Below are 27,521 nucleotides of genomic sequence, written 5' to 3' on the forward strand. Positions count from 1 at the left end.
TGTGCCCCAGTAGGGGACATGCCCCACAGTTTGGGGACCACTGCATTACAGTATTAGCAAATACTGCTGACCCCAGTAAGTCTGCATGCTGTCATTGTAGTTTTAGCCTAGTACTACTCATAGCCCAATACCTTCGGACCACAGTGCTTAACTTTAACTGCAGTGAGCAGTTTGTGGAAGTCAGGCTTCTACACACAAACACACATACACAAAGAGAGAGAGAGAGTGGGTGGGGGCTTGGAAGCATCAGACTTTTATCAGTAAATGTCATTAAGTGTTGATTTCAGTGTACAGACACAAACTGACAAAAAACCCATTTCCATCTGTACTAATCAAAATTTCAGAGAGGCCAAGAAAGAAAAATGCTGCTTGAGAACTTATTGGAGTTTGATTTAAGGATATTTACTTTGTCTATTTTGACCAGCTGTTGAGGATAATTTGTGTTTTAACGGTTATAAAGCTTTAATTTATTTCTGAGACTCAGAATCTCCTGTCATTAAATAATTATTATCTGACCTCTGCATCATTTCCTGCAACTGTGAACATTTAAAACCAATAAACATTGAAAAAATGCTTATCAATAAACATCAATATTACCAATAGTAACTCAACATTAAAATCAAATTCTGCCAAGCATATATGTAAGGCTGTAGGAAACATGAGGATTTCAGTTCATGTTGATCTCATGAATCAAAACACATGAGTTCAGTTAATCTAAGTTTGCAGCCCCTGAGGCTTCAGTAATGTTTTTGTTCAAATAACCCTCCAAATCTATATAAATGCCAAATCTGCTGGCTTCATTGTAGACTAAAACAAAACAAAAAGCCCACTCAGTCTTTGCTGATTACCATAAGCAATTTTCTAGGAGAGCAGCCTGAACTTCCCAAACTCCCTCCTGTGTGGGGAGTGCAGCAAACTACCTAGCCTGTTTCTCCATCTTCAGACGGGTAGGAAGCAGTGAGGGAGTAGGTCTGCAGCATTCCAATAAATGAGGAAAAATCTAGGGGATGAAAACCTGCTTCTCCACCTCCACATCCAGCAGCACTGGGATTCACAAAGCTATAGCATATCCTGTGTCATCATCCCACTCCCAATTACTGGGCACCTCAGAACAAGGTAACTGACAATCATGGAGAAAGAAGCGGGATCATCCAGACTCCGCCAAAGATCATGCTGCTAAGAGGGAACTCTGCTCCCCTTTCCTGTATTCCCCGGCCTAGCACTTTTCACAAGAGCAGGGGTGTTTATTGCCAGGCCCTGGTTAAATTCCAGGGGGGCAATTCAACCTCATTTTTAACTTTGTATGTATTCTTAATCATCTTCCCAGAAATGTCATGGAGGATTGCGGTGAGCCTGCCACACCAGAGGTGGCTGCATTTCCTGGCTGATATGATCTCTCTTAAATTTGCAGTTTCAATGTTAACGCAGCAAGAAGAGAGAGGGAGATGGAAAGTATTTGATTTAGATAGTAAGTACTTTGTAGTAGGCACTTTGTTTCTAATACAGATTGTAAATCACTTGGGGCAGGGACTATCTTTTTGTTCCTAGCCCAATGGAGGCCTGGTCTATGAATAGGGCTCCTACATACTACAGTAATATGAATAAAATAATATGTTTGCATAATGCTGAGCACAAACAACGAGAGTTTGGCAGAGTCGCTCATGTGCTTTGACATCAGCTGATAAAAGACTATGCATTCAGCTGTTACTCCCATGCAAATAAGCACCAATTGTCCCAGTTCCATTCTTCAAGCCAATATCCAGACAGAATTCTTGTATCCAACACAGTCACAACAAGCCAAGCCTACTCCCATTTAACAAGCTGTTTGTTGCTGCAGCCCTTTTGGATACAGGGATTCTGAAGCCGAGGGGGTCGGGCTTGGCATGTTATTTGCAAGTCAATACCCAGATTGTCCTTGTATAGCAGGGCTGAGGCTCAAAAATGTGGGTGTGTTTGTGGAAGGGGCACTAAATTCTTCTCTGCATCCATCTGTCCCTAAAAGCTTTCAGATGTGAAATAGCAGATCACCCTGCTGATGAAACACTGAGATGAGCTCTCGCATCCATTTTTGCTCTATACAATAAATGTAAAGTAACAGACACTGAAAAAGCCTTTTGGGGCTAAATACTGATTGAGCAAGATTTATCTTCCCAGACTATTGAGTAACTTGTTACTGAACCATCAGAAGGGCACGCTACCATATATACTGTGATACATTCAGGCAGATTGCACAGAGCAATAGTATAATTCAGGCGCCCAGAGTGCAGCTCTGCTGTTAAAATTAATTCTGTAAAAAAGGACAGCCTGAGGTTCCATACTTATGGTCTCTCAGTGACTCCTGATCAAATGTCATCAGTTTAAAAGTGAAAAGACGGATGTGTTTTTTCTAGCTGCTTGCCCAGCAAACTTACCCTGGGATCTGGGTTCTTTCCTGTTTGCAATATCACCAGTGATAAATGGCCTGCTACACCTGTGAAGCTCCACTGTCTTCAAATTATGCCCTCACTAACACCTGTGCAATGCCACCACCTTCAGGGAGGGCAGAATCCAATGCTATTCTTGGAACTTCACAGCTCAGTTGATGGTGTGCAAGTCAGAGCAGAATTCAATTCATTCTCCCGGGATATAATTCAGTTTGCTTTCCTTACACTAGTTTGGCTCTCCATGGCAAACAGGAATAAAAAGGGAGTAAAAAACTTGTCTTAGTCACTCAAGTCAGTAGATCTAACTCTGAATACAGCAAGGGAGCAGCTCCACTGAGTAAGAAGGTGCCATTATCAGAGCAGAATCGCACTTTCAATTGTGCCCACAAAGTGTGTGCAGCTGCATGAGCGAAGGAGGAAGAAAGCATGCCAATGCAGGCTCAGTTACCTGGTTTTCAGGGCACAGTTTATTCAGTTACGTTTGAAAATCTGGCCCACATTGTGCAATAAGGACACCCAAGCCAGAATGAAAGGATCAAACATGACAAAAATCTGCAATGACTGCTGAGACCCTAGCAAGGAATATATGATCTGGGCTCATTACACAGTTGTCAAGTCAATCAGAGCTGTGAGACAATTACAATCAGATTGTTGTTGACTCCCTTGCAGAAACTGGTCTTCAAACATGACCCTCCGCTTGTGCGGAATGATCCAAACCCAAACATCTTGCAAAATAAAATATACACAGGACCCATCTGGTCTCTTCAGATCCATTGAAGATTTAGACTATAAGCAGTCCCATAGCTCAGGTACAGTTTTGTCACTTAAGATTTTGCCACATGCTAAGCTGTTCCCTTGGATTTAAAAAAATAAACTCCTTCTACGTTGCCACAGCTGTCAAGACAAAAATTTTAATAGTAACGTGAAATTGTCGCACCACCTGCAGCATCAGTGTTTTTGTTTCCAGTTGGAACTATAGCACTACCAATGATGCTTACCAGACATATCTAATCTTAAGTGCTACTTTTTCTTTGTAAGCACAAAAAGTATGCTACTTATTCACAGTGCAGTTATAACTGGTCCAGTATAAGCAGATCAAGTTCCAGCAGATTTTTCAGCCCTGGTGTCTGCTGTTTTCAGCCTTGCTCTGTAACCAGCTTGTGAAAGTCTTCAAACACATGCAGACACGTTAAAAGTATTTCTATATAACTTAGCTGGACTTTATTCCCTCCCCTGCGCCAGTGAGGCCCTACTTTGTGTCAGCATCACAGTCCCGGTCCCTACTTACATACCCAAAGTTCTCTTCATCCTTGAGGCTCATATCACATGTAAACTGTGCCACTGTGGAAGTGGCTGTTAAGCTAAAAGCTAATCACAATGTTTTCATAGAATCATAGGGTTGGAAGAGATCTCAGGAGGTCATCTAGTCCAATCCCCGGCTCAGAGCAGGACCAACACCAACTATATCAATGGACTTCAAGCCGATTGTCACCAAGCACATGGTTACTAATGGTGAGGATGGTTACAACTGTTGTGACCTAAAGGCCTTGAACGGGGAGTAGAGAGAGTAGGATTTCCACCTCCTGTTGCACCAGGCCTACCATACTGCACTCTGGACAGCATGGCAGACGCTCCCTGTGGTGGGCTGGAGGCAGGCAAGGATGAAAATTTTGCCTGTGCATCATCTCTAACTTCAGCACAGTTTAACTTGTCTGCTTTTTTACTATTATTCATGCCCAGTATTGACAGAGGTGGACTAATCTTTTTTATTCAGACTCTCTCTATCATGGCAGGTAATTTGCTTGGCTTTGCCTTTGCCATACCTCATGAGCTGGGGTGGGCAGAGCAGACCCACAACTTTTACAAGCCAGCTGGCCAAGCCTGAGAGAGACACAGGGAGGGGCAAGTGACTTGCCTAAGGTCACCCAGCAGATCCGTGGCAGAACCAAAACAAGAACGCAGGTCCCCCAAGTCCCAGCCCTGCACCTGCTCCCCTGTGCCAGGCTGCTTCCCACAAGTGGCTCACCAGTGAAATGCAGTCCCCTCTGGTGCAGAACACTACAGAACAGTTTTAGGACAGGAAATGAAGGAGGCAATATCCAATTTGAACTACAGGGGGAATTTAGGTATGCCAAATGTAACTATCCACACTGGAATTTGGCCAGGATGTTGAGGGACCACACCTCTACCCTTGCATGGGATCTTCCATCAGTTCCTTGGTTTTATATCTGAACTGAAAGACAGCACCTCATCCCCTAAGACATTAGTACAATACTGAGTCAGACAGACACTTAATCACCAACAGCAGTCCCTTGAGCACCCAAGGATTATTCCTGGAAGGTCACCCAGCCAAGTACTACACAGGCTTATCCTTGTTTAGTTTATAGAGGCTGACAAGTGAACAGCCCAACCCTGCTCCCAGGGACGTCAACAGCAAATCCCAAACTGATTTCAAAAGGAGCAGGCCCTAAAACGGGTCCCTTCACTGAAATGCAGGCAGCTTGAGGTGGAACACCACTGCTGTTAAACAGCGACATGACATACATTTTAGGGCAGGAAGTGAAAAAGAATATTGTATACCTTTAAAATTGCAGGGGGGTTAAAAGGCAAGCAGAATGGGATCACCTGAGCTGAAATTTGACCACAGTGCTAGGGCTAACACCGGTACCAACCATGCAACATGAATTGATCTATCAATTTATGTCATGTTCACTGAACTGAGAACTATTCTCCACTCTTCTCTAGAAGGGATTTCCTAATTTAACCTCTAGCAGTGAAGAAATGATCCCCTCTAACCAGGGAGCAAAATTAAATCGAAGTTAATCATTAATCAGCAAAAATTGATAAAAGATAATATCCTAGTCACCCAATTCTAGGAAACAACCACCCTTAAATCAGTTTCCATCATATACAGCAGTCAATTCCCCAAACATGCCTGATTGTTAATCTTCCCTTCACAGCTCATTTGAGAAGAGAAGGTAACATTTAGCAGTGGAAGGACAGGCTCATTGTATGGTGCAGCTGTGTTAAGTTATTGTATGAGAAGAATAAGGTGATGTTTTGCGCCTTTCTGGGACGAAGCATACTAAAGTAGATCTCTCATGAGAAAGAGAAGCTGTAATTGTAAAGCTCCCATCTGTTCAACTACATAATCTCAGCATCAGACTGAGAGAGAGAGAAAAAAAAAATCTAAACACAGAAAGCTCCTTTCCAGCTGCAGGAAAACTTTAGGACTCAGATTAGGCCATGAAGGATCAATAAAGACCAGAGCAAGCCATCAACTTGCTGAATCTGTCCAGTCTCACTAGGTGGCACATACTTCTGCTTGCGTCTTTATCAGTCACCAGGAAAATGGCTCTGTGTCATGTTTTGAAACACTGCTGCGGATGTAATGATTATGGGTGGAGGCCATTTGGGAGCCAAGCGAGTTTGTATGAACAAAAGCTACAGCCCTAAATCTGGACTGTCCAGGGCTCTGTGGGATTTTCAGTTTCCTTCCTTGTCCTTACCCTGAAACAGCACTGAGAAAAAATCTGAAGCATAAAAAAAAAAACCCTTTTCATGCTTTAAACTGGTCAGTTCAGTATAAACATGTTGATATTATTCCTTCAAAAGGGGCCTTTGTGTGGTGCACTAGCCACCAGAAGAGTTTAAAGGGGGGGTTGTAACGTACATTTCACCTCTTCATTATTTCTATCGATATTTATAAATGGGCAAGGGACTGAAGAACATAATCTCTAGGAATTATCCTGCTAACACTAGCCAGAATCAATAGGCAAGTCCCGCAGTCTCTCTCAACCATGAGTGGCAGTAACAATGCCACAATGGAGGGCAGCATCAAAAAACATCATCTCCAGACTCCCTCTTCCTGAGAAAAGGAGTACTTGTGGCACCTTAGAGACTAACACATTTATTTGAGCACAAGTTTTCGTGAGCTACAGCTCACTTCATCAGATATGAAGTGAGCTGTAGCTCACAAAAGCTTATGCTCAAATAAATGTGTTAGTCTCTAAGGTGCCACAAGTATCCGTTTCTTTTTGCGAATACAGACTAACACGGCTGCTACTCTGAAACCTCTTCTTGAGAACATCCCTGGTATCCCATCCAATCTCAAGCAACTGCATGAGAAAACAGCTGGGGCTTGCACTTGGTCCTGGAGGCCAGCAAACCCAGGTTCTAGCAGGCCACCATTTTTCCATCCGTGCACAGCTATTTTTTAAAATTCAGCATCTTCAGGGAAACACATTAAATATCACTCAGTGTCCAGTATCCCCAACATGGTTTTGTTTCTGTTCAGCATTTGCACTAAGCCTCTCTACACATTCTATCCCCCAGAGAGCTACTGTGCGTCTCCAGCGAGTTACGGGACAAGGAACGGATGCACTGACAACAGACTTTACGGTTCTCCCATTGCACCCATTTCACCCACCTACCCCTCTCTGCCTTCACAAGCAGAGGAGACAACAAAACAGCAAATCCAGACTGTTGCCCAGCGCTGACTCCACAGCACACTCCCCCTCTGTCTTCGCTCACAGAAGTCTCCCCTGGAAGGGGTAGGAGGGTACAACTGCTCTTTATGGTGTAGATCCCCCAACTTAACCTTGCAGGGCACCCCTGAGTGAGCTCATGCTAGCTGGCTCAGCATAAACACTGTGAGCCCCATTCTGATCAGCAGCACCACTGCATATGGACGTCACTGGCACATGCTGGAGCTTGGAAGTGTTACAGCGACACATGGCCTTTTCATGGATGGCCCAGACCTCCAAAAAATCTTGGGGATGCATTTGGTTTGGAGGCTGAACCTTTCCCTGGCCTCGAGGGCAGTGAAACTTTTCCCACTTCTAAAAAGACCAACCAGGTGGAACCTCAAGCAGTTCCCAGTCTCTTAAGTGGGAAATTTGGCCCATATCTTGCATAGGTTCCTCCAAAGAAGATAATTATAACTGTCCTAGACTAATACTAGGACAGCCAGCCCAGCAATGTCCACCCACAGCGCCTACCACAATGGACTCCTGGGCTATGACTTGAGCTCCTAGGTGCTACCACAATACCAATAAATAAGCACTTACCCTATCTCTACAATAACAAATGTACTGAGAACACCTTCCATCTTTCCCTCCCACAGATATTAGGAAATTGAAAACACACTAGTCAGATAGGCAATGGAGCCACTTTGATGATGCCACCATTTATATGATGACGTCAGACACAAACACAGCATGAGGCATCTATGCCAGTCACTCAAGCGCTGCTCTCATTGCCACTGCTCAGAAAAACATAACATGCCAAACAAAAACCACAAGGGTCTTTTCTCTGTAGCAATCGCCATCCAGCAATCAAGCTTTACATGAAAAAAAAAAAAAAAAAAAAGGCTACAGGAGTCTGTGATTGAATCACTGAGGCTCACAGCTTGTCCCTTTTGGTGATTCCTTAAAATGTAAGGGTAGGATATAAGATGGCAGGAGAGGTGAGGAGAAACTTGAAAAAGAGGGGGGTGAAAGGGGCAGGAGGAGGTTTGTCCTTTATATTTGCCTGTGATAGATTGAAAAAAAGCCTAAAGAAGTTTTGTTTTCTGCTTTTTCACCTTAGAAATCTCAGGAATGCCCAATCTGGCCTTCCCTACTGTTGTTGTTGGAGAACTTTTTGGAGGAATCAGAGATTTTATTGGGGACTTTTCTCGGCCCTTCACTGAAGGCACAGGGGTGCCAATTCCTTACTGAAATGGAGCTTCTCTCTCAATGGTTTAGTTAAATAAGTGTTAATAAAAAGAAACAAAAAAAAATCTTCTAAATACTATGAACAATAACAACAACAAAAATTCCCTTCCCTTCTCAGTTAATCAGGTTTCACTTTCTGCTATGTGATCCTAATAATTCCCCAGCATGTAAAAGACCTCAATTTCTAATGGTAAATACCAGTAAGATTTCAATTTATTTTCAAAAATCTTTCAGGCCTTTCTTTTATAATGAAGCGCAACAAAGAAGTCGACCACCCAATTCCTCCCCCCTCCCCCACATTTTTTAAAGTTTCCTTGACATTTTCATTAGCTGGAAGGCAGCATCAATGCTTCAAGCCCTAAGCAGCTGAGGAAAGAGAAAAGCCCTTCAGAGATCTATTTTGCTGTCATTTTAATTTTTGCTCCCTTCTGAGGGCAGTGCTGCTGGAGTCTGTCAGACGGCCGGGAGAGGAAGTTGACTGGCAAGACTCCACCAAAGTGGAGCTGCTGGGTCACTGGAACAATAAAAAAGCAAGAAAAAACATCCTGGCTGCAAAAGAGAGAGAGAGAGAGAGAGAGGGGCGGGGGAAAAAAAGAGTAAAGCCCATAGCAGATCCCTGGGTGTGTACAGTACAGGTTGAATGGAGTGAACTAAGCCCTAAAACATCAGGACAATGTCACTGCTGACTTTTAGAAGCATACAAGTTAATTTATAGCACAGACTTTTCTGCAGTGCTTAAGTGTAAGGAAAGAGAGAAAAAAAAAACCAATGGGTCTGGAAAGTTTCTAATCATTAGAAAACTTACATGGGGCTTGATGGAATAATATTTCCGAGGCAGCTAGCCTGCTGCTTGTACATAAAGATTAATTACTCTTTGAATGTTAAACAGAGTATCATACAGCTTGTTGCTCCATTAGACAGTTCGCAGCAGCCATATACACTTATTTAAATGGAAAGGCACAGGAAAGCTCTCCTTCAATAGGAACAGATTTCAGCAACAACACCAGAACCGACTCCAGGAGGCATCGAGTGATCTGCAACTCACAGATTCAGGCTCTTAAATAGGAAAAGGTGTGCGGAGCTCAAAGGTTTCAAACCTAAACTCTAGGATAGTGAACCCTAAGGCCAGAAGGGAGCATTAGACCATCACATTTGACCTCCCATATATCACAGGTCACTGAACTTCACCCAGGTTCCCCTGCTTTGAGCCCAATAACTTGTGTTTGACTAAAGCATACTTTGAATGAGAACCCCAAAACTTTGCTGCTTGAGGCCTGGTCCACATACAGATTTTGTACCAGTATAACTATTTCAGTTAGGGGTGTGATTTTTTTACCATATGGGGGAATAAACTATACCTGGTTAAGCACTATTTTACTGGGCTAACAGCATCTCCAGCTTTTACTATACCAGTAGAGTTGAAGTGGCATAACTTTTTGTGTAGACAAGACTTGTGTTAAAAATATTCAGCCATATTTAGTCTGCAAAAACAACTCAAGCCTTTCAAATAATTAATACTTGACATTTCTGGAAGACCTTCCATCCCAGGATCTCACAGTGCTTTACAAACATGAATGATTTAGCCACATACTTCCCTCCCACCCCATCCCACCCACCCGGTAGGAAAGCACAGTTTTCCCCACTTTTACAAAAAAGAAGGTACAAATAGGTCAAGTGACTTGACCAAAGCCACAGGGGAAGTAAGTGCCAGAGCCAGGATTAGAACTCATGAACATGGTCTGCACAAGGTCACCCAGGATGTCACTGGCAGAACTAAGAGCACAACTTCAAGCCCCTGATGTCCAACCACAAAACCATCTTTTCTCTTCTTAACTCGACGTTGTACTCCTTGAGCAGATAAAACACCAATGGGAGTTTTGTTTATGTTAGGAGTACAGGATCAGGCCCTGTGTGCCTCTCATCCCATCACTCCTTCCTCAAAAATGTTATTCCACTTCAAGACCTGCCCTCCAACAGGTCTTTGTTCTTTAAACCCATTCCTATTCAGCACCTTATTCTGGCCCACTCCCAAGCTGATTCGTCTTCAAAACCTGAAAAAGGGCAGCACAGCACATGCAAACGCTCCCTTTGGAGTGAATTTTTAAACACGTATTTACCGTGGTCTCATTGCTTTTTAATCCCATGGTGTAACAGGGATCACATTAACATGACGCACGTCTGCAGTAAAAAGCTTCTTTGGTGATCAGACTCTGCTGATTTGCGTTGGCTGTTAATCAGCCTCACAAAAGTGTTTATCACTTTGCATGCAGCAACACAGCAAGCATTATCCCACTGATTGAGCTGTTTGCTGGGAGCTAATAATGCATCTCCAGCAAAGGACACCTCAACTGATTCCTCTATGCATCTGTCCACATTGCTTCCAGACAGTAGCTGCGTTCCCATTGCACATCTCAGCGCTCTTTGGGAAGCAAGACTGCAGCAATGCCACTAGTCTAAGTTCTTTCCAGTCACATCCTTCCAATACACGGTCTGGGAACGGTGTAGTACTTTGGTCTGAACCGTACTTGATCTGAACACTCTATCATTTGCTTCCCCCTAATGAGCCATCCTGCCATCTGGTGCATGAAAAGCCTAAATGCTAGAACGGCTTTTCCATTGCTAATCAAAGCACAACAAAGCCTTGTTTCAATTGAACACAAAGATTCAGGATAGGGGAGGTGGATTACAGTGTACTAAAGATCCTGTGGGTTCTAACATCTGCAGCATTCATCCCCACAAAAGCCACAATTCAGTTTGGCTGGAGGACAGGAATCAGTTTACTGCAAATGAGACTATTGGATTCAAGCAGATCTGTGCTCTGCCAGGTCTCCTTCTACAACAAAGCCGCTCAGTGACTTCTTCCATGCATCACCACTGTATCTGGAATCTCCTTGCTGATCCCATGTGCCATGGAATCTCATTCCCCTCCTTCAAATGCCTCCCACTTGCAGACCATGGCCCCGGCAAAGCACTTAAGCATGTGCTCAACTTTAAGCATGTGAATAACCCCAATGGAATTACTCATGTTCTTAAGTGCTTTGCTGGATCAAGGCTTCAGTCAGGATCTTCCAGTACCAATCTTTACCCAGGTCTTCATTATGAACAGTGTCTACAAACTTCCAAGGTATCTTTTTTAAATCCAAAGTCAAACAAAAATTATTTTACCTCGTTACATCTTTCAGTGTTGCAACCCTTGTTCTCCTGGTGTTTATCATCAACCCCTTGTTGTGTAAAGTCTCATTTAGAATGTAAGTTCCTCAGAAGAGGAATTTCATTTTCAGGTTCCAAAACATAAATACAGCTTTGTCTTTTCTTAGAGTCATTACAAAGGGATATAGTCCCCATGTCTAGAATCAGATGATTTCGCTCATATGGCTGTTCTCTGTTAGATCTGCAAAGTGATACACATAGCAACCAAGAAAAACAAACCTTACTACATATTATGACACACACCACATACTCTTATGCATATTTATTAACTGTAAAGAAAATTAATAGTTATTAAGGCCAGAAGGGACCGTTATGACCATCTAATGTGACTTCCTATGTAATACAGGCTGAAGAACCTCACCCAATAATTTCTGGGTCAAGCCCATGACTTCTGTTTGAGCTATCACAGATCTTTTAGAAAGACACCCACCCTTGATTTAAATACTTCAAGCGAGGGAGAATTCACCACCTCCCTGGGTAAGTTTTTCCAATGGTTAAAACTCTCATAGTTAAAAATGTGCACTTTACTTTTAGTCAATTTTTCTAGCTTCATCTTCTATCATTAGCTCTTATGCATTTTTCTGCCACATTAAAGAGCAATATACCATCAGAAGCCTATTCCCCAGGGTGGTTACTTGTAGACTGTGATCAAATCATCTCTTTAATTTCTCTTAGATAAGCTACATTGATTGAACTTCTTACATCTCTGACTTTAAGGCAGGTTTCCCTGACCTTGAATCATTCTTCTCTCTCTTTTCTGAACCATTTCCAAATTTTCAACTTTTTAGAATGTTCAAAATCCCATCTTGGCTCCGCAAAAAACGTACTATGTCCCATGAGAACAGCCAGTATGATTCTGATTCTACATAGCATCCGCATTGTTTGTAAAGTGTGTAACAGAAATTAAACTAGCACATTCAAAACTCTGCTTCCGCTTGAACTGGTTTTGTCACTTCCTGTTCTATGCACAGAAGTGGGAATTCAGGTCAGAGTGAGAAAGTGTCTGTCAGGTTGGAAGCCGCAACAGTACAGTTTTTGTCCATAACAACACAAACATGCCACTATTGGACAGAAATTGCTGGCTTGGCTTGGGGGAACTGGCTTAGAGTTGCAGCAATGCTAAAATAGGGAGCTGAATTGTGTAATGGATGCTTGCATACTGCCTGTCCTACACTATACCCAGCTCATTCTCTTATTTTCATGAATCTGCAGCCCAGTGCTGCCTTATGGATGAGAGGTAAAACTCAGGTCAATGGTCATTGTGGTCAAAGTTACTGTAACACTTTTCAAAAACGGAGGGTTTCAAAGCCAGGGTTCAGGCCAGATTCCAACTGGGATAACCACATTCTGCTTCTGAAAATCCACCCACTCTTTGAGTTGGGCTTAGTATAGAGCTGAGCAAATGTTAAACTTTAAAAAGGAAAAACCCAGGCATTTGGCAGGAATGATAACATAATATAAATAATAGAAAGTGACATCAAACACTTGCTTAGGAAATAATATACTGTAAATTCCCATCACTATAACTGAAGTTTTTCAACAAGAAATTGGGTCACCCCACAAGGGAATCAACGCCTCCTTTCCCTGGCTGCAAAGCCCATTTTTCACCCCAGCTGTCCTGCCTTTGTCTCTCTCTGGCTTGCAAAGCTCCTTTGCTTCAACGCTACAGTGACCACACTCTTTCCAGCAGGTCCACCCATAAGTGACAGCTCCTCACCTGGAGGGCCATACCAGTTCCACAGGTGCCTAAACTTATTCCTTTTGTCAGTGTCCCATTGGTCAGCCTCACAGGTCATATGGTCTGTGTCCCTCATGGCTGGCTCCTTGCACATTGCCCTTCAAAGTCCACCCACCTCTCCCTAGCAAATCTCCTTTTTACCCCAGCGCTGCCTCTTTCACCTTCTTCTTCTCTAATCGCCTTCTAACTGCCTCCATCAGGGAGATTCTGAGCCCCATCTCAGCTCAAGCTGCCCTCTCATTAGTGGTATCTCTCCCCAGGACAGCATCCTGGGTGCCGCATCACAGCTGTCAGCCCTAACATTACCCCTCTTGGTCAAAACTGCAGCGGGTCATAGTGCCAGAGCTACTACACCTGTTCAATCAAGACAAAATGCTTTGTTCAGACTGCATGCTGGGTTTTAACATTTTTTGAAACAATACAAAAATAAAATAAATAAAATAATGTTTTTGGCCAAGAAAAGTTTAGTCTGAAAAATTTTGCCCTGCTCTGACTTAGTACTCAACCATCATTCATTGTCCTGAAGTGCGGTGCACTGTTTAACATATTTTGCCATATTTCAGCCCAGCGGCGGCTACATTTCAGTAGTGGGCTATGATATTCCTCTTGCTCACTGGCCAGCCATGGGGCTAGTGGAAACCAATCGCCCTCAGAGTGGGACTGATAGCAACTAGCTAAGCCTTACCCCACAAGCTCTGCCTAGGAAAAAAACTATTCATGACTGGTATGCTATTATAGCACCAGCGATGCCTCACTGACCCTTCCACAGCTGAGCTATCCAACTTCCCAGCAACAGAAGACGGGATTTGGGAGGAGATTGCAGAAAAATGCAAATGAGTAGATAAGCCCAGGACAGATAAGGCCCCATCCCCCTGCTCCTGGAAAAGGATGATGATCTAAACTGCACTTCCTAGATGAAGCTATAACCATCTGCCGCAGGAAGTAGTGATGGCAGTGCTGAGGGGGACACTGGAGGGTGTATCCCTTCCAAAGGTTGAGTTAGTTCCTCTCCCCTCCTACCAGGCAGGGGAAGAAACACTGACTAATAATTGCTTGATGTAATGAGCAGCTTTCTATGTGCAGCTAACGCTAGACCATCTGTGTGATTACCATGTACACAAATACATACACAGATAATTACAGACAGCTCCTTTGTGAACATTAGGGATGGGGACAGGGGATAGGTATTTGTGTCTACAGTTTTCATTGGCTTTTTTAAATGCCTCAGGGAGGCTCAACATTGTGTGCCTTCTCCAGGCTCTCTGATCCTTTCTCCCTAGGGACTAATTCTGTAGTGAAGAGGATACCCAGAAGAGATTCTCCCTTATGAACTATGGTTCCCAGCACCTTAGAGTTGAGCTTCACATCTCATCATGCCGCCAATGCAGACAAGCCTAGGACAATGGAGAATGGCAGGACAGCGCTGTAAATCTCATTCGTGTCAGTCAGGGTGGACACAGAGAGAGGGTCAGACAAGAAGGATGGAGAGATCTGAATGGCTGCATCAGGAACAATGGAGAATCAGGCCCAATATCTGCTTGAAATCTGTTCAAGCCTCAGCCCTGGACATCCACCCACAGTGCACAGACAAGCTCCAACTCATAGCAATTGCTCTGGTATTCTCTCGGAATCAAGTGACAAACAAGTTCAGACTTTAATCCAGCATGTGACCTAACTTCATCCATTGTGGTTTCTTGTGGAGATATGAACACTGGCCGCATTACTAATCCTCGGGGCTGAATTCCGAAGATGTTTTATATTAAAAAATAGGACATTCTGGCAGACTGTATTCTATTAAATGTATCTAAATACAAGTCAACAGGCATGCAATTATAGCCATTCCAGTTCTTTCATTCCAGTACAGAATTTTCCTCCTTTATGTTGATCCCTTCATGTGTCCATATTTGGTTTTTCTGTGTCCCCCACATATGACTGTCTTCATGATTATTCTGAGCTCTGATCATGTTACCGCTCTAGGAAACTGATTTTCAAAGAGCCTTTATTTCCTGGGTCGTCTGCCAGTCTAATACTACACCACCAGCCTGCATTTGATAAACGAGCCGATAATATCCTAAAGAGAATTGAAATTTAGTGCTTAGCCCTGTAACCGAATCCGAATCAAACAATGATGAATGTTCAGATGCCTGAAGCTATTCAGGGGCATTTTTATAAGGTCTTTTAAAACTTGTGCCAAGGGTAAGAAGCCTTTTGAAGACGTCTTTGTGAATTACAGTTGCTGAAACACTTCTCTTTGTCCTTCTAGACACGGATGCAATTATGCCCAGCTCCAAAATAGAAGATAAGTGATAAATTACAAGAGCCGCATTATGCCTCACGATCAAGGTCATCCATTTGAATTCATGAGCAAAGCAGGTAATGTGCAGTTTGATGGTTTGCTGATGTGCCTTTCATGCATGTGCCTTTACAACTTAGCTGTTGGAAATGACTTTAATATGACAATGCTGTTTGCCTCATTTAAGCATAATTTAATATGGTTTTGGCAGCCATATTACCTTGACCTGTGAGCTTATCAGATTTCACAACCTAAGCAGGGTCCGACCTGGTCAATGTTTTTGGAGCTCTCCAAAAAAAAATCATTCAGATACAACAGAAAGTCGTGTTAGTAGGTGCTGCCCTTCCCTCCAAGGCAGTACCGATGCCCAATATGGGGCTAGGTAGCATGGTGCTGTGCTACTACAGAAGGTATCTTTTGCATAGCACAGAGATCCTGGGGCAGATCTGACCTTGTGTGAATTGTCATAGCTCAACTGAAGACAATGGAGCTCTAACATTGCCCACCAGCTGAGGATCCAGCCCTGAGTCTTTAAAAGATTTTCCACAACAATAAGTGTGTGAACACCAGTATCCTTACAAACTGTGCTGTGGCTAACGGTATTCTGTAGAGCTGAATCCCTCTTCTGATTTCAGCTGGAGAAATGCCTTTAACTTTCTCCTCAAACAACTCTTCTGGCATATGGCAAATACAGAATGGCTGCCACTCTCCACCCCAGAAGTAGCTGCACGTCAGTGGCAGGGTAAGTGAAAACTCGGGCTGTTTGGGATCCTTTACGTTGAAAGGCATCCCATAAATCTGAGCTGATATGATTTAGTCCATCTTGAATGAGACAGAATTGCTGAGAAAGAGAGTCCCACATGCTCACCCAACACTGATGACTATAAGGAATGCAGGGTATCTATGTAACAAATGTTATGTTTTATGAAACGTTCATGGTTACAGACAACAGGAAAGATGGTACTTGGAACAATTCATACATTATATAATAAAGTGCTTGGATCACTAATGATGTAACCAAGGTTATGGGAACAAAGTTGTTAAAACTACTGAGAAAATTAAAACAAACCAAAATATGTAAAGAAAGAAACAAGACAGGGAACATCTTTGTTACCATCTATAAAAGGGAAACAGGCACTAATAAATCAGTTGACGTAGAGGCCTAGGTGTATGACTCTTGACTATAATGCCAAAGGCCCTGGCTTCAAAGCCCTCGTGGCAGAAGTGAAAATTATTTATAGCCCATGTTGTGCAAGAGGTCAAACAAATTATTCTTTTAAAGGCTCTGCCTTTAAAATCTCTGAAGTCATAGTTCAGTGCAAAAAGGAGAAACTCTGGTCACTCGATCACAGACCTAAGAGTGGCTATACTTCAACAAAAAAGCTTCAAAAACAGACTCCAACGAGAGACTGCTGAATTGGAATTAATTTGCAAACTGGATACAATTAACTTAGGCTTGAATAGAGACTGGGAATGGATGAGTCATTACACAAAGTAAAACTATTTCCCCATGGTATTTCTCCCTCCCACCCCACCCCCCACTGTTCCTCTGATATTCTTGTTAACTGCTGGAATTAGCCTACCTGCTTGTCACCATGAAAGGTTTTCCTCCTTCCCCCCCCCCCCCCCCCCGCTGTTGGTGATGGCTTATCTTAAGTGAAAAGAAAAGGAGTACTTGTGGCACCTTAGAGACTAACAAATTTATTAGAGCATAAGCTTTCGTGAGCTACAGCTCACTTCATCGGATGCATGCTGTAGCTCACGAAAGCTTATGCTCTAATAAATTTGTTAGTCTCTAAGGTGCCACAAGTACTCCTTTTCTTTTTGCGAATACAGACTAACACGGCTGCTACTCTGAAACCTATAAAACAACCTAATTGTCAATAATAATAATGAGAGGGAAATTTGACCTTCTATCCTAGGAATCTGCATTAAAAACCAAACAATGCACCTGCCCTAAAAGAGTTTTTACTTTACTTAGGGATAGACCATTACACGGTCTTTGCTACCCAATATTTTGTGATCTCCTTGGCAGTTCAGTAGATTTGGTTTGACAGCAATGTTAACAGAAATGCAGGCAACAGCAATGTTCACAGCTTGGAGAAACTGAAGTTTGCAAAGCTTCCTTTCCTCGAGGGAGCTGCATTTTTCTAAGATTATATTATTACTTGGGCTGGCCACTCAGCAACTCAGCATCATTTCCCTTTTGGGTGGGAAAGTTGTCTCCTCATCCTCTGACTCGAATTATGATTTCAGCCTGAAAGGATAAATGTAAACTCTCTGCATAATCAAAGTACAATAAGAAAGCAAAAAGAAAAGGAGTACTTGTGGCACATTAGAGACTAACAAATTTATTTCAGCATAAGCTTTCGTGAGCTACAGCTCACTTCATCGGATGCATTTGGTGGAAAATACAGTAGGGAGATTTATATACACACACAGAGAACATGAAACAATGGGTTTAATCATACACACTGTAAGAAAGCAGTGTCTCGTGTAGCAGAAGCAGGATGTTATGGTATGTATGGCCTGTGATGCCTTAAAATATAGATATACATCTGTACAGATACCTATTACGTCTACACAAAGAGAGGAAAACCTGGCTGGCTATTATAGAACAATTTCCCACAAATATGCACATGAACTGTCAATACGTTCACTTAGACTGCGTTTGTGCTCCTCTTACATCTGCTCCCCATGAACATTCTTGCCAACGAGTTTACTAACGTTCATGGAAATAGCGCATTTGAAGTGACAATTGCAAAATGTCCATGAAGAGAGCATTTTGAACATGTAATAATAATAATAATACTTAGCTCCTACATAGCACTCTTCCTCAGTAGATTTCAAAGCACCTAACCAAGGAGGTTAGTAACTGTGAGTATTCCCACAAGAAATTGGAGTCTATCTAGTCAATCAGCCAATCAGGAAAGAGAAAACACACCATAGGACCTATATGTCAAACTAAATATAAATAACAGAGCCCCCGTTCGGGATATCAAATGCTTACAACAACAAGCTGCTTGCAAACAATTTGCAGGCTAAGAATTACTCTCATCTGGTGACTAGTTCTGAATAAAGACATCGGTTTGGAGAATCCTCAGGTAGCTGGTTAAGTTGCCTTTAAGGCTTCTTTGCTCCGCCAGAGAGTGCAATGCAGCTTTAGCAGGTGCCAGGAACCAGTCCTGTGCCTTTTCACAGAAGATCAATGTGGGCTATGGGGTGAGTGGATTAATAAGATTTGAATTAACAAGGTGCTATGGTAGGTAGGGGTGGGTGTGGGGGTGGGCGGGGGTGTTACGCTAGGTAGGGGGGATGGGTGTGTGTGTATGCAGGTAGAAAGATACCTTACTTCAAATGGGAGGGGAGGAAAAGACCTTGTGAGCTTCCAAAATGCCACCTTAACACACACACACTCCCAAGAAAACAAAGGAATTATTTTGGGGAAGTTCTATAGCCTGTCTTATATGGGAGGTCAGACTAGGAGGCCACAATGGGTCCTTCTGGCCTGGGAATCTATGAATCTACATAACATCATTACCCTCACTCTAAGAAAACAAAGCAGAAATCCCTGAGCGTTTTAGAACTTTCTGCTGCCCACTCAGATTAAAATACAGCAAGCCTGGGCTTTTCAAAAGGACTTAGCACTGTGCGTTGGGAGCAGAGTTAGGTCAGCGCTGTACCTTTTTGAAAATCCCGGAGTGAGTGCTCATTTGGCAAGTTCCACTTTTATGTCAAAGTTGTGAAAAGGAAAAGTGGAGAAAGCTGAAATGCTCTGGGGCAGACAGGATGGAGGCTGCCTTGCCATCCAACACTCTGTCTTACACACCCCCACAAACTGTTTTATTTAGCCTCATTTTTGAAATCTATATACTTAACTTGGCGAGAATGCTTGCAATTCTGGCAGTCTGGCCTTTAAGCAGGGCTCGTGCTGGGATTTCAGAGAAGCTGGGGAACAGGAAAATTTGCAAGTTCTTAGAAGGAAAATAATAGAAAGCCCAGGAATAGTTTTCCAGGGTACAGACACATTATTTCTGCACAGGTGGGGTTTTTTTTGTTTGTTTATTTGCCTTTTTAAGAGAGCAGTCTGGCGTTTTTTAATGGTGCTTTTATTGTATTTCACTCATGTTTTTACTACATTGTGAAAGTGCCCCCCCAAGTGTGAGCGTTTAATAAATAAAATTATTATTGTCAAGTGAAGTACTGTTAAAGCCTCAGTTCTTCAGCCTTTACATACTCATATGATCAATGGTCCTGAACACAACTTTCAGGTCTCTCATGCCATTACGACTTCAAGTTTTATTCACAGACTTTAAGGCCAAAAGGGACTTTTACAATCTGAGTTCCTGTGTCACACAGGCTGAAGGGCCTACCACTTACCAGTAGAATCAGCCAACTAACTTTAGCCTTCCAAGGAAACAACTAACGTTCACACACAATTGACTGGGCATTTTATTTATACTTTCAAATACATGGTGATTCACAATGGGTCAGAACTAGGGGCCACCAATAGAGCTGGGCAGGAAATGGTTTTTGAGATTTCCAAAATTTTCCCATTCCACTTTGGGCAACACCAAGACCTTTCAAAGTTTTTTTTTAAAAAAACTGGAGAGACAGACCCACCCCAGGACAGCCAATACCCTGGTGGTTAGTGCACTTATCTGGGATGTGGGTCTCCAGGGACTTGAACCTGGGGCTATCGGTTATTCTAGGTAGAGTCTCTCTCTCTTGTTTTAAGCAGAAATCCATCCAGGTCTTGGGAAACCCTTTCCCGATAAACGTTTCACTGAAACTTGTATAGTCTCATCAAAAAAACAACAAAAAACCCACAGTTTAGAAGATTCGGCATTTTCTGAGGAAAACCCAGTTTGTCAAAAAATTCTTGACCTGCTCTAACTACCATTGTTTTCCAGTGGTGTAAAGAAATCTCTTTCCAAGAATGACTTGAAATATCACAGTTCTGAAGAAGCAGTCTGAAAATGTAAGACTTCTGCCCAACAGCAGCAAGCCAGAACCACAATCTCTGAACAACTCCTTTTCAAGTTGTATGCTGAAACCACTTAAAACAAAAGTCATTTCACACAGAACGATTTTCTGCTGCAGGAAAAACAAGTCAGTTTCTACCAGTCAGTTTCAAGATCAAACTTGCACTTGCTTCATTTATGGTAGGCACAAAAGCTCTGTAGCAAAGACTCCTATGATCACACACGCAAAGGGAACTCTATTGGAGATTAGGCCTAAATACGAAACAGACTGTGTCATCATACATAAAGTAAACTCCCATCTTCTCACAGTACAATTTAATTTTACAAGATTGCACTCAAGTAACTGTCCCACAATTCACATCAGGGACAAGAGTGGAAGTGTTACAACAAGAAAATGTGAACACAAGAAAGTTAAGGCCCTGACTCTACTTAAGGCTAGGATTCATGAAACTTGGGTTTTAGGACCAGTTTAGCCACAAAATTCCACAAATGACTTAAACATTCTGTGCCTCACTGCCTCACTGGTTAAACAGGGGTGGTGTTATCAAGATCCATTAATTTTGTGAGGTGTCCAGTTGTTACAACAAGGAGTGCAATAGACAAGGAAGGTAGAGGATGGTACCAGCAAGTGCCAGGGTGCAAACTGCCTGAGATCTTAAGCAGCATTGGAGAGCTGGGGATTAAGTTCTAGATTTAAACGATGGATCCCAGAGGATGGGGGAAAGAAACAAACTGTTCCGGATACTGAGGATGATAGGCAAAAATACCATAGTCATCCTTATCTGATCGGTACTGTTAACTCTTTTGCTACTTACGTAAATCACATTCACAGAGGAACTCATCCAGGGCATGTTACAATGGCAGGAGTACATCACATGGACATTTCTCCTAATCCAGCATCAATTAATGCACCGTGAGAATAAACCTTTCCTATTGTTTTTCCAGCCACAAGAAAAATTGCAGCTCATTAGATTACCTGTTTTAAACTAAAGTAATGGTTACTTCTGGGATGATCTTAGGAAGCATGCTGGACTGCTTGGCTTGTGTGAGGCCTGTGATGGCTCTAATAGTTTGCAATGCAAGACTGAAACCATCAGAAATAGCTTCTGTAATAGCACTTATAATAAAGTATCTCATCTCACATTCATGAAATGCTTATTGCAATAACCCAGCATATGACAGATTCATTCCATATTAATGTAGGTGTCATAGTCACTGTGAGTCTGGATTACAAACGTTTGCATTTCATCATTCATTAATCTGCCATTAAAATAAATAGTTACTGCTTATGGTGCCTGATTCAAAACCCACTTAAGTCAACGGAAAGACACCCATTAACTTCAGTGGACTTTCCATCAGACCCTTAATGCCTGTAAAGATCTGGAAACTGAGTAGCTCTCTCTCCTCTTCTCTTTTGTTCTGAAGGAGCAAAGCTAAATTCATATAACTTCAGGGACTACAAATCTGCAGCACAAAAAATAAATTAATTTACATTTTGCATAAGGATGAGTAGGGAAGGGGGCAAGACAGCAAAGCATGTTAGTGCACAGGTCTTCCAGGTACAGTCCAGAGACACAGTGCTTGATGCACCATTGCTCTGCACCTTGAGCAGTCATTTACACCAGTGCAAAGTGGGTGCGATCAGAACAGCAGTATTTTATGTCCACTTTGCACTGATGCAAATGATTAGATAAGGTGCAGGCAACAGAGAATCGGGCTCAAGGACTGGAGGGAATCATGTGATCTATACTAACTATTGAGTAGGAGGGAGATTTGAAGCCAGCTGGAGGACACAAGTCCCCTCCCAAACCCATCTTCCTGCTCCCCAACCCTCCTAAACTTGCCGCCTCTACCAGAATGCTTCAGAGATGGGAGCGGAGGAGAGTCAATATTACATAGTTACTTCTAATGCTCATAATGCTCATAAAGAAATGCAAGGCAGCAACTGGCATGGAAAAGATGACGGAGGAAGGAAGGAAGGAAAGACAACACAGACATGGAAAGGAGGAATCTACTTATTTAGGCATTTGCACGGTTCCCATCATCACCATGCTATCCAAGTGCCTCACATACCATGGCCACATAAGAGGGACAGCGGAGAAGAAAGGGGAAAAGACATAAGGGGAAAGATTTGCTTGACTAAGGATCCTTGTCTAGATAGGAAACTTGTAGAGGCCCAGTGCTAGCCTTTATCATCATTGTTTGTATTATGGTAGCACCTAGAGGCCACAACCCAGATCAAAGACCTATTGTACAAATACAAAGAGCAAGTTGCAGTCCCTGCCCTAAAGATTTTACAAATCAAAGTAGACACAACAGATACATATGAAAAGGGAAGTATTATTATCCCCATTTTACAGGGGGGAAGTGGAACAGAGAAATAAAATGACTTGCCAGTGGACATAAAGAAGTCTGTGGCACAGTCAGGAATTGAACCCCAACCACCCAAGTCCCAGTTCAATGCCCTACCACAGGCTGGCCACTTCCTTTCAGGCACATCCCATCATGCTATGATATTAAGATAAAACAACTGCCAATAGAAAATGCATAGCAGAGAGTTTAGGTGGTCCCATAATTCCAGCTATTGCTCAAACCATTTGTCCTGTTTCTCAGCACAACTACTTTTTCTGAATACATCTGTGTCCGGATTCAGTTTCTATTTTACACAACAAGCAAAAAGGATTTGGCCTAGTCCTAATTTATTCACATCACAAAATGATTCCATGGTTTGGGCACAAACAGCCTACTGAGGGGAATGGAGGTGAAGTTGAAAGTCAAGACTGAGGTGCCCTGGCAGAGGTGTGGAGAGCAGCTTAGATAGGGCCTGCCTCTGTTATGCCTAGTTTGAACCATCTCTGTCAGCTGCTCACTTTCACAGGCATTAATTTGCAAGATTCAGTTTCACTGCAGAGCTCCTCTCTGCTGATACCATCTACTTACCTAACTCTGCTGAGAAAGAACCTTTGCATTCTGACTTCAAAGAGAGTCGGACCACAAGCTGCCAAGATGCAATCTTCGTTTCCATGTAGCGACAGAGTGATGAGTTTACAAGAAATGCTTGTGGAAGGGTAGGCAGGATAGACAAAAGCTAACTTTTCAAGTGTCTGTAGCTCAAACCCCAAATGATTCAGTAGACCACATCAGACTACAGCTAAAATACAGAATCATTATCTTGACTGACAGGCACAGAACCTTACCTAACATCTAGTTGTCAGGACATAATGTAATTTATTATGTAGTTTACAATGGTTTCCAAAAGCCACCATGCTCACAGCCTTCCTAACTCCTCCTAGGTTAATATTGACATAATTCATGGTCTACTACAGCATGGTAAATTCTATGGAGAATGGCTCTCAGTGAAATGCCTGAGCAGTCATTCACAATAAGCCAAATTTATTTTAGAGCTCTTGGGCAGATCGTTTTAGTTTTTCAAACTTTAATGATTGAAATGCATTCCTTTCTCAACTCAGGAGTCGTCAGAGTCATGAAAAGATGCTGGACTGCTATCTGAGCTTAAATTATATTTTTTCTACCCATCTAGGAATTTACATGACCCTTATCATTTAAATCTGAGCACATGATGATCATTAATGGATTTTATCTCTGTCCAGTAGGGAAGTATTGTCCCTATTTTACAGATAGGGAATTGATGCACAGAATAGGTTAATGACTATCCAAAGGAAACAGAGACCTCTGTGGCTGAAAATGCAATAGAACTGAGGCCTCTTAAATGGAGGCCAGTGCCCTATCTGCTGGGCTAGTCTTCCTCCCTTGTTATGCAAGCATTATTGAACATAGTTCTTTATAGAGCTTTATTTGATCCACCCAGTTATAAACTTTCTTTTATATGTGTACATTTGATAAAAAGCACCTTCTGGATATGTTAAGAAAATCAAAATAGTTTTTCCTATATGTTCTGAAATTGTAGCTCTATAAATAAAGTACATCTCTAAATAGCACACTAAATAGTTCTCTCCACAGCAGAAATTACTGGGTAAAATTCTATGGCTTGTGTGACCACGAGGTCAGTAATCATAGTGGTGGTCCCTTCTGGCTTTAAAACCACTGAAGCTATATTTATCACATGCTAGATTTCTTTACACTATACATAGAAATCCAGTGCCATCTTTTCAAACTTATTAATCATCCTTAGAGTTACGTGTTCAAGTTGGAAAACAGGGAAGTCATGCTGTTTAAAATTATATCCACTTTCCCTATAAAAAATTTGCCCTGTGTGCCAGCCTGTGTAATGACTACCTAAGATATTTATAAAGCACCAATCTAGGCACTGACCATGGTCAGTGGATAACTGTGTATAGTGTATACCTGACAGATGACTAAGAAGAAGAGGATTTTACAATTTCTTGTGACTAGCTTCCCATTCTTCACAGCAGAAGTGCAGCAAAGAAAGAAAGAAATTTTTACAATTCTGAAAAATCCCTACATCTGGATCTGATAGGCCAGTAATCAATGTGAAGCAAGATATGGGGAAATCTGAATGAAGAAAACATCTGGGTGGTATACAGAAGAATTCTCACTGCACCTGCTGATTTCCTGCCCTGGAAGCATTGCGTAACACCTGGTAAAATATGCACCTTTGGAATGCAGCAACGACTAACTGCCATTCTAACTGTCGGCTATTGAACCAAGGACCATCCTGGAGCTTATCCACTTCCTACTGACGTTCTGCTAGCCTTGTCATTTTCATTTCCACGTTGTTTTTAAAAAGTAGGAGGTAGAATCTTTTAAAGTTAATTCAGTCAGTATAGTGGAAATTTACAATCTGAAATATGTAAATGAAGGAATCTGAATGAATTTTATTGTATTCTTTGCACAAGCCTTCATCTGCTCAAACCCTCCTTTACTACATTAGTATACAACTCTGCAATGTTCAAGTGATTTCAAGGGACCCAATAATTTATAATTACCAAAGCAAGTGAATCTGTGCTTATAATATTTCTTTTCAGTTCAGTTTGATATTTTGTCACAGGCTTCTGTAGTCTGTACTTAAAAGTATAAAGGCATCATACTCTGTTTAACTTAATCATCTTTTAAACCCAGTGGTATTTCTTTTCATATTCTCCCCCATATTCTCCCCCAACAATGTAGCATTTAAACTTTTGAAACTCTAAACTACATCTGAGATTTTACAGAACAGCCAGGAATGTAAATTTTAATTCCATATGTATTAACTAACAGGAGCACATTTATTTTCTTTTTTTACATCAGCACTTGTTTTGCATTGTAATAAAAGGTAAACATTGCCACAAAAAGCAGCCTGAGGAGGATTGCAAATTAAATGTAAAACCTGAAGAGGAGAAATAGTCCAAACTTTTCTCTCTCCTTTTGTATCACAGGTGATGGGCTACTAAGGTCACCAGAATGACACAAACGCTTACACTGATCAGGGCTTTAACCTTTGCTTTGGTACAATTCCAGTACGTTGAAAGGGATGCAGCCAATATTACCTTTATCATGTATATGTTATCTCACAGACTTTGCAATCGGAGGCTAAACTCCTTAGCTTTCCAAGGGCACGATTCAAAGAGAGTCTTTCCATCAACTTCAAGGGGCTTTGGGTCAGACCTAAACCCAGCTGAAGGGTGAGGGCTGTTCTGCAGCGCTGCCCACACACACCCCCTTGCTGGAGTTCCTATATGAACTTTCCTTTCCTTTGCAGCCCTTTGTGCTGGAGAAGCGCCCGATTTCCCCATTGCCCAGAAGCAGTTTCCCCATGCCTGTGCACCCAAATCCGCCAGGAAGTAGACTCGGGACAAGCCCCCAGCCTGCTCGCAGCGTTCCCATCGCAGCACGGAGCCCCCAGGCAGGCTCACCCCAGCTAGTGACAATGACATAATTCCAGCCATCTACCCCAGCAGCTGGTTCGCCACTTCTTAGCACAACTCCTCAGCTGCTTTCTCTCTCTCTCCACCCTCTGGGATAACACAAACCAGAGCCCATTCCCCCCCTGGATACGCTCCCACGCCGCACCCCAGCGAGCGCTGCAAAGTGGCCGGGGAGGTGCATTGGCCCCCCACATACACACATGCAACCTACTTGCCAACATTTGAAAGCTGCAAATAGGGATTTTCGGGGTGGGAGTGGGGGATAAAATAGGGACATGCTTATTTAAAAAAAAAAAAAAAAAAACCAAACCAATTCCCCCTCCCTGAAAATGTATCGGCGTGGAGGGGAGTTTTGCAGAGGGTGGGGAGTTGCAAGGAGTTTGCTCCAAAAACAGCCACACACTTGGCCCGGGTCTCTCTGCAGCTGCCTTCGGGGCTGCCCAGCCCTGCCGCTCCTTGCTGGGACGCGGGATGAGCTGATCAGCCCCCCCACCACCAACACACTCGCTCGCTCCCGATGGCAGCGAGCAAGGGCTGGGAAAGGGGGGAGCCCCCTGCAGGCAGGGCAGCGCCTTTGCTGAAGCCAGAAGGGTGCCAGGGCTCAGAGGGGCGAGCTGGGTGGGTGCCTGAGCGGGAGAGCAGCCCCCACGCCCGCCCCAGAGCAGCAGCAGCAGCAGCTCTTGTGCCTGGCTCCCTCCCCTCCGCCGCCGCACTCGCTCACTCACCCGGGCTGCTGGTGTGTCCTCCCGCGGCCGGCTCCGCGCTGCTGCCGGACACTGGCGGCGCCCAGGGCACGGAGCTCTCCCTCTCCCAGGGAGGCAGCCGGGAAGCAGCGGCCGAGACGCCCCGGCTGGAAGAACCCTGCGGCCCCGCGGCCGGCGTGGTGGCTCCGCTGAGCGGGGTCCGAGCAGGGGGGTCGCTGGAGGAGGCGAAGGGGCCCGATCCCGCGGAGGGCTCCAGCAGCAGCAGCAGGAGGCTAAGTTGGCGCAGCAGCAAAGTGCACGTTGCTCGCATGATGCAGCTGGGGGGGCTCCACATGCCCGGCGCAGGGTCACACCGGCTAGTAACACTAATAATGATTATTATTAATGAACCCGGGGCGGGGGGGGGGGGGAGAGGGGAAGGAAGCAGGAAGATCAAGGGGAAGCAGCGGCCGCAGCCCCTGCCTTAAAAGTCCCTCGGGTCCATGGGGAGGCTGAAGGGGGGGATTTCATGGTCGAGCCCCCGAGGGTAACACTAGTTAGTGACTAACAGCCTCATGCTAATTACATGGAGCCTGAAAGTACAAGGACAGGCACAGGCTCCTCCT

At 43.3% G+C, this 27,521-nt stretch overlaps 1 protein-coding gene across 9 annotated transcripts in view; it reads right to left on the bottom strand.

Moving 5' to 3' along the window:
• The window catches only part of HEG1 (heart development protein with EGF like domains 1), an 86,283-nt gene extending 58,762 nt beyond the window's left edge, over positions 1 to 27,521 (bottom strand). For 4 of the 9 annotated variants that reach the window (XM_043504960.1, XM_043504958.1, XM_038420893.2 and 1 more), the window contains exon 1: positions 26,938 to 27,518. In XM_043504960.1, coding sequence (XP_043360895.1) covers positions 26,938 to 27,250 — 313 coding nt within the window. In that variant the 5' untranslated portion in view covers positions 27,251 to 27,518. Of the gene's footprint in view, positions 1 to 26,937 lie in introns of all 9 variants that reach the window. The other 5 variants (XM_038420894.2, XM_043504961.1, XM_038420895.2 and 2 more) reach the window with 3 other exon arrangements.

The sequence above is a fragment of the Dermochelys coriacea genome, chromosome 11 (genome assembly GCF_009764565.3).
Source record: "Dermochelys coriacea isolate rDerCor1 chromosome 11, rDerCor1.pri.v4, whole genome shotgun sequence".
NCBI lineage: Eukaryota > Metazoa > Chordata > Testudines > Dermochelyidae > Dermochelys > Dermochelys coriacea.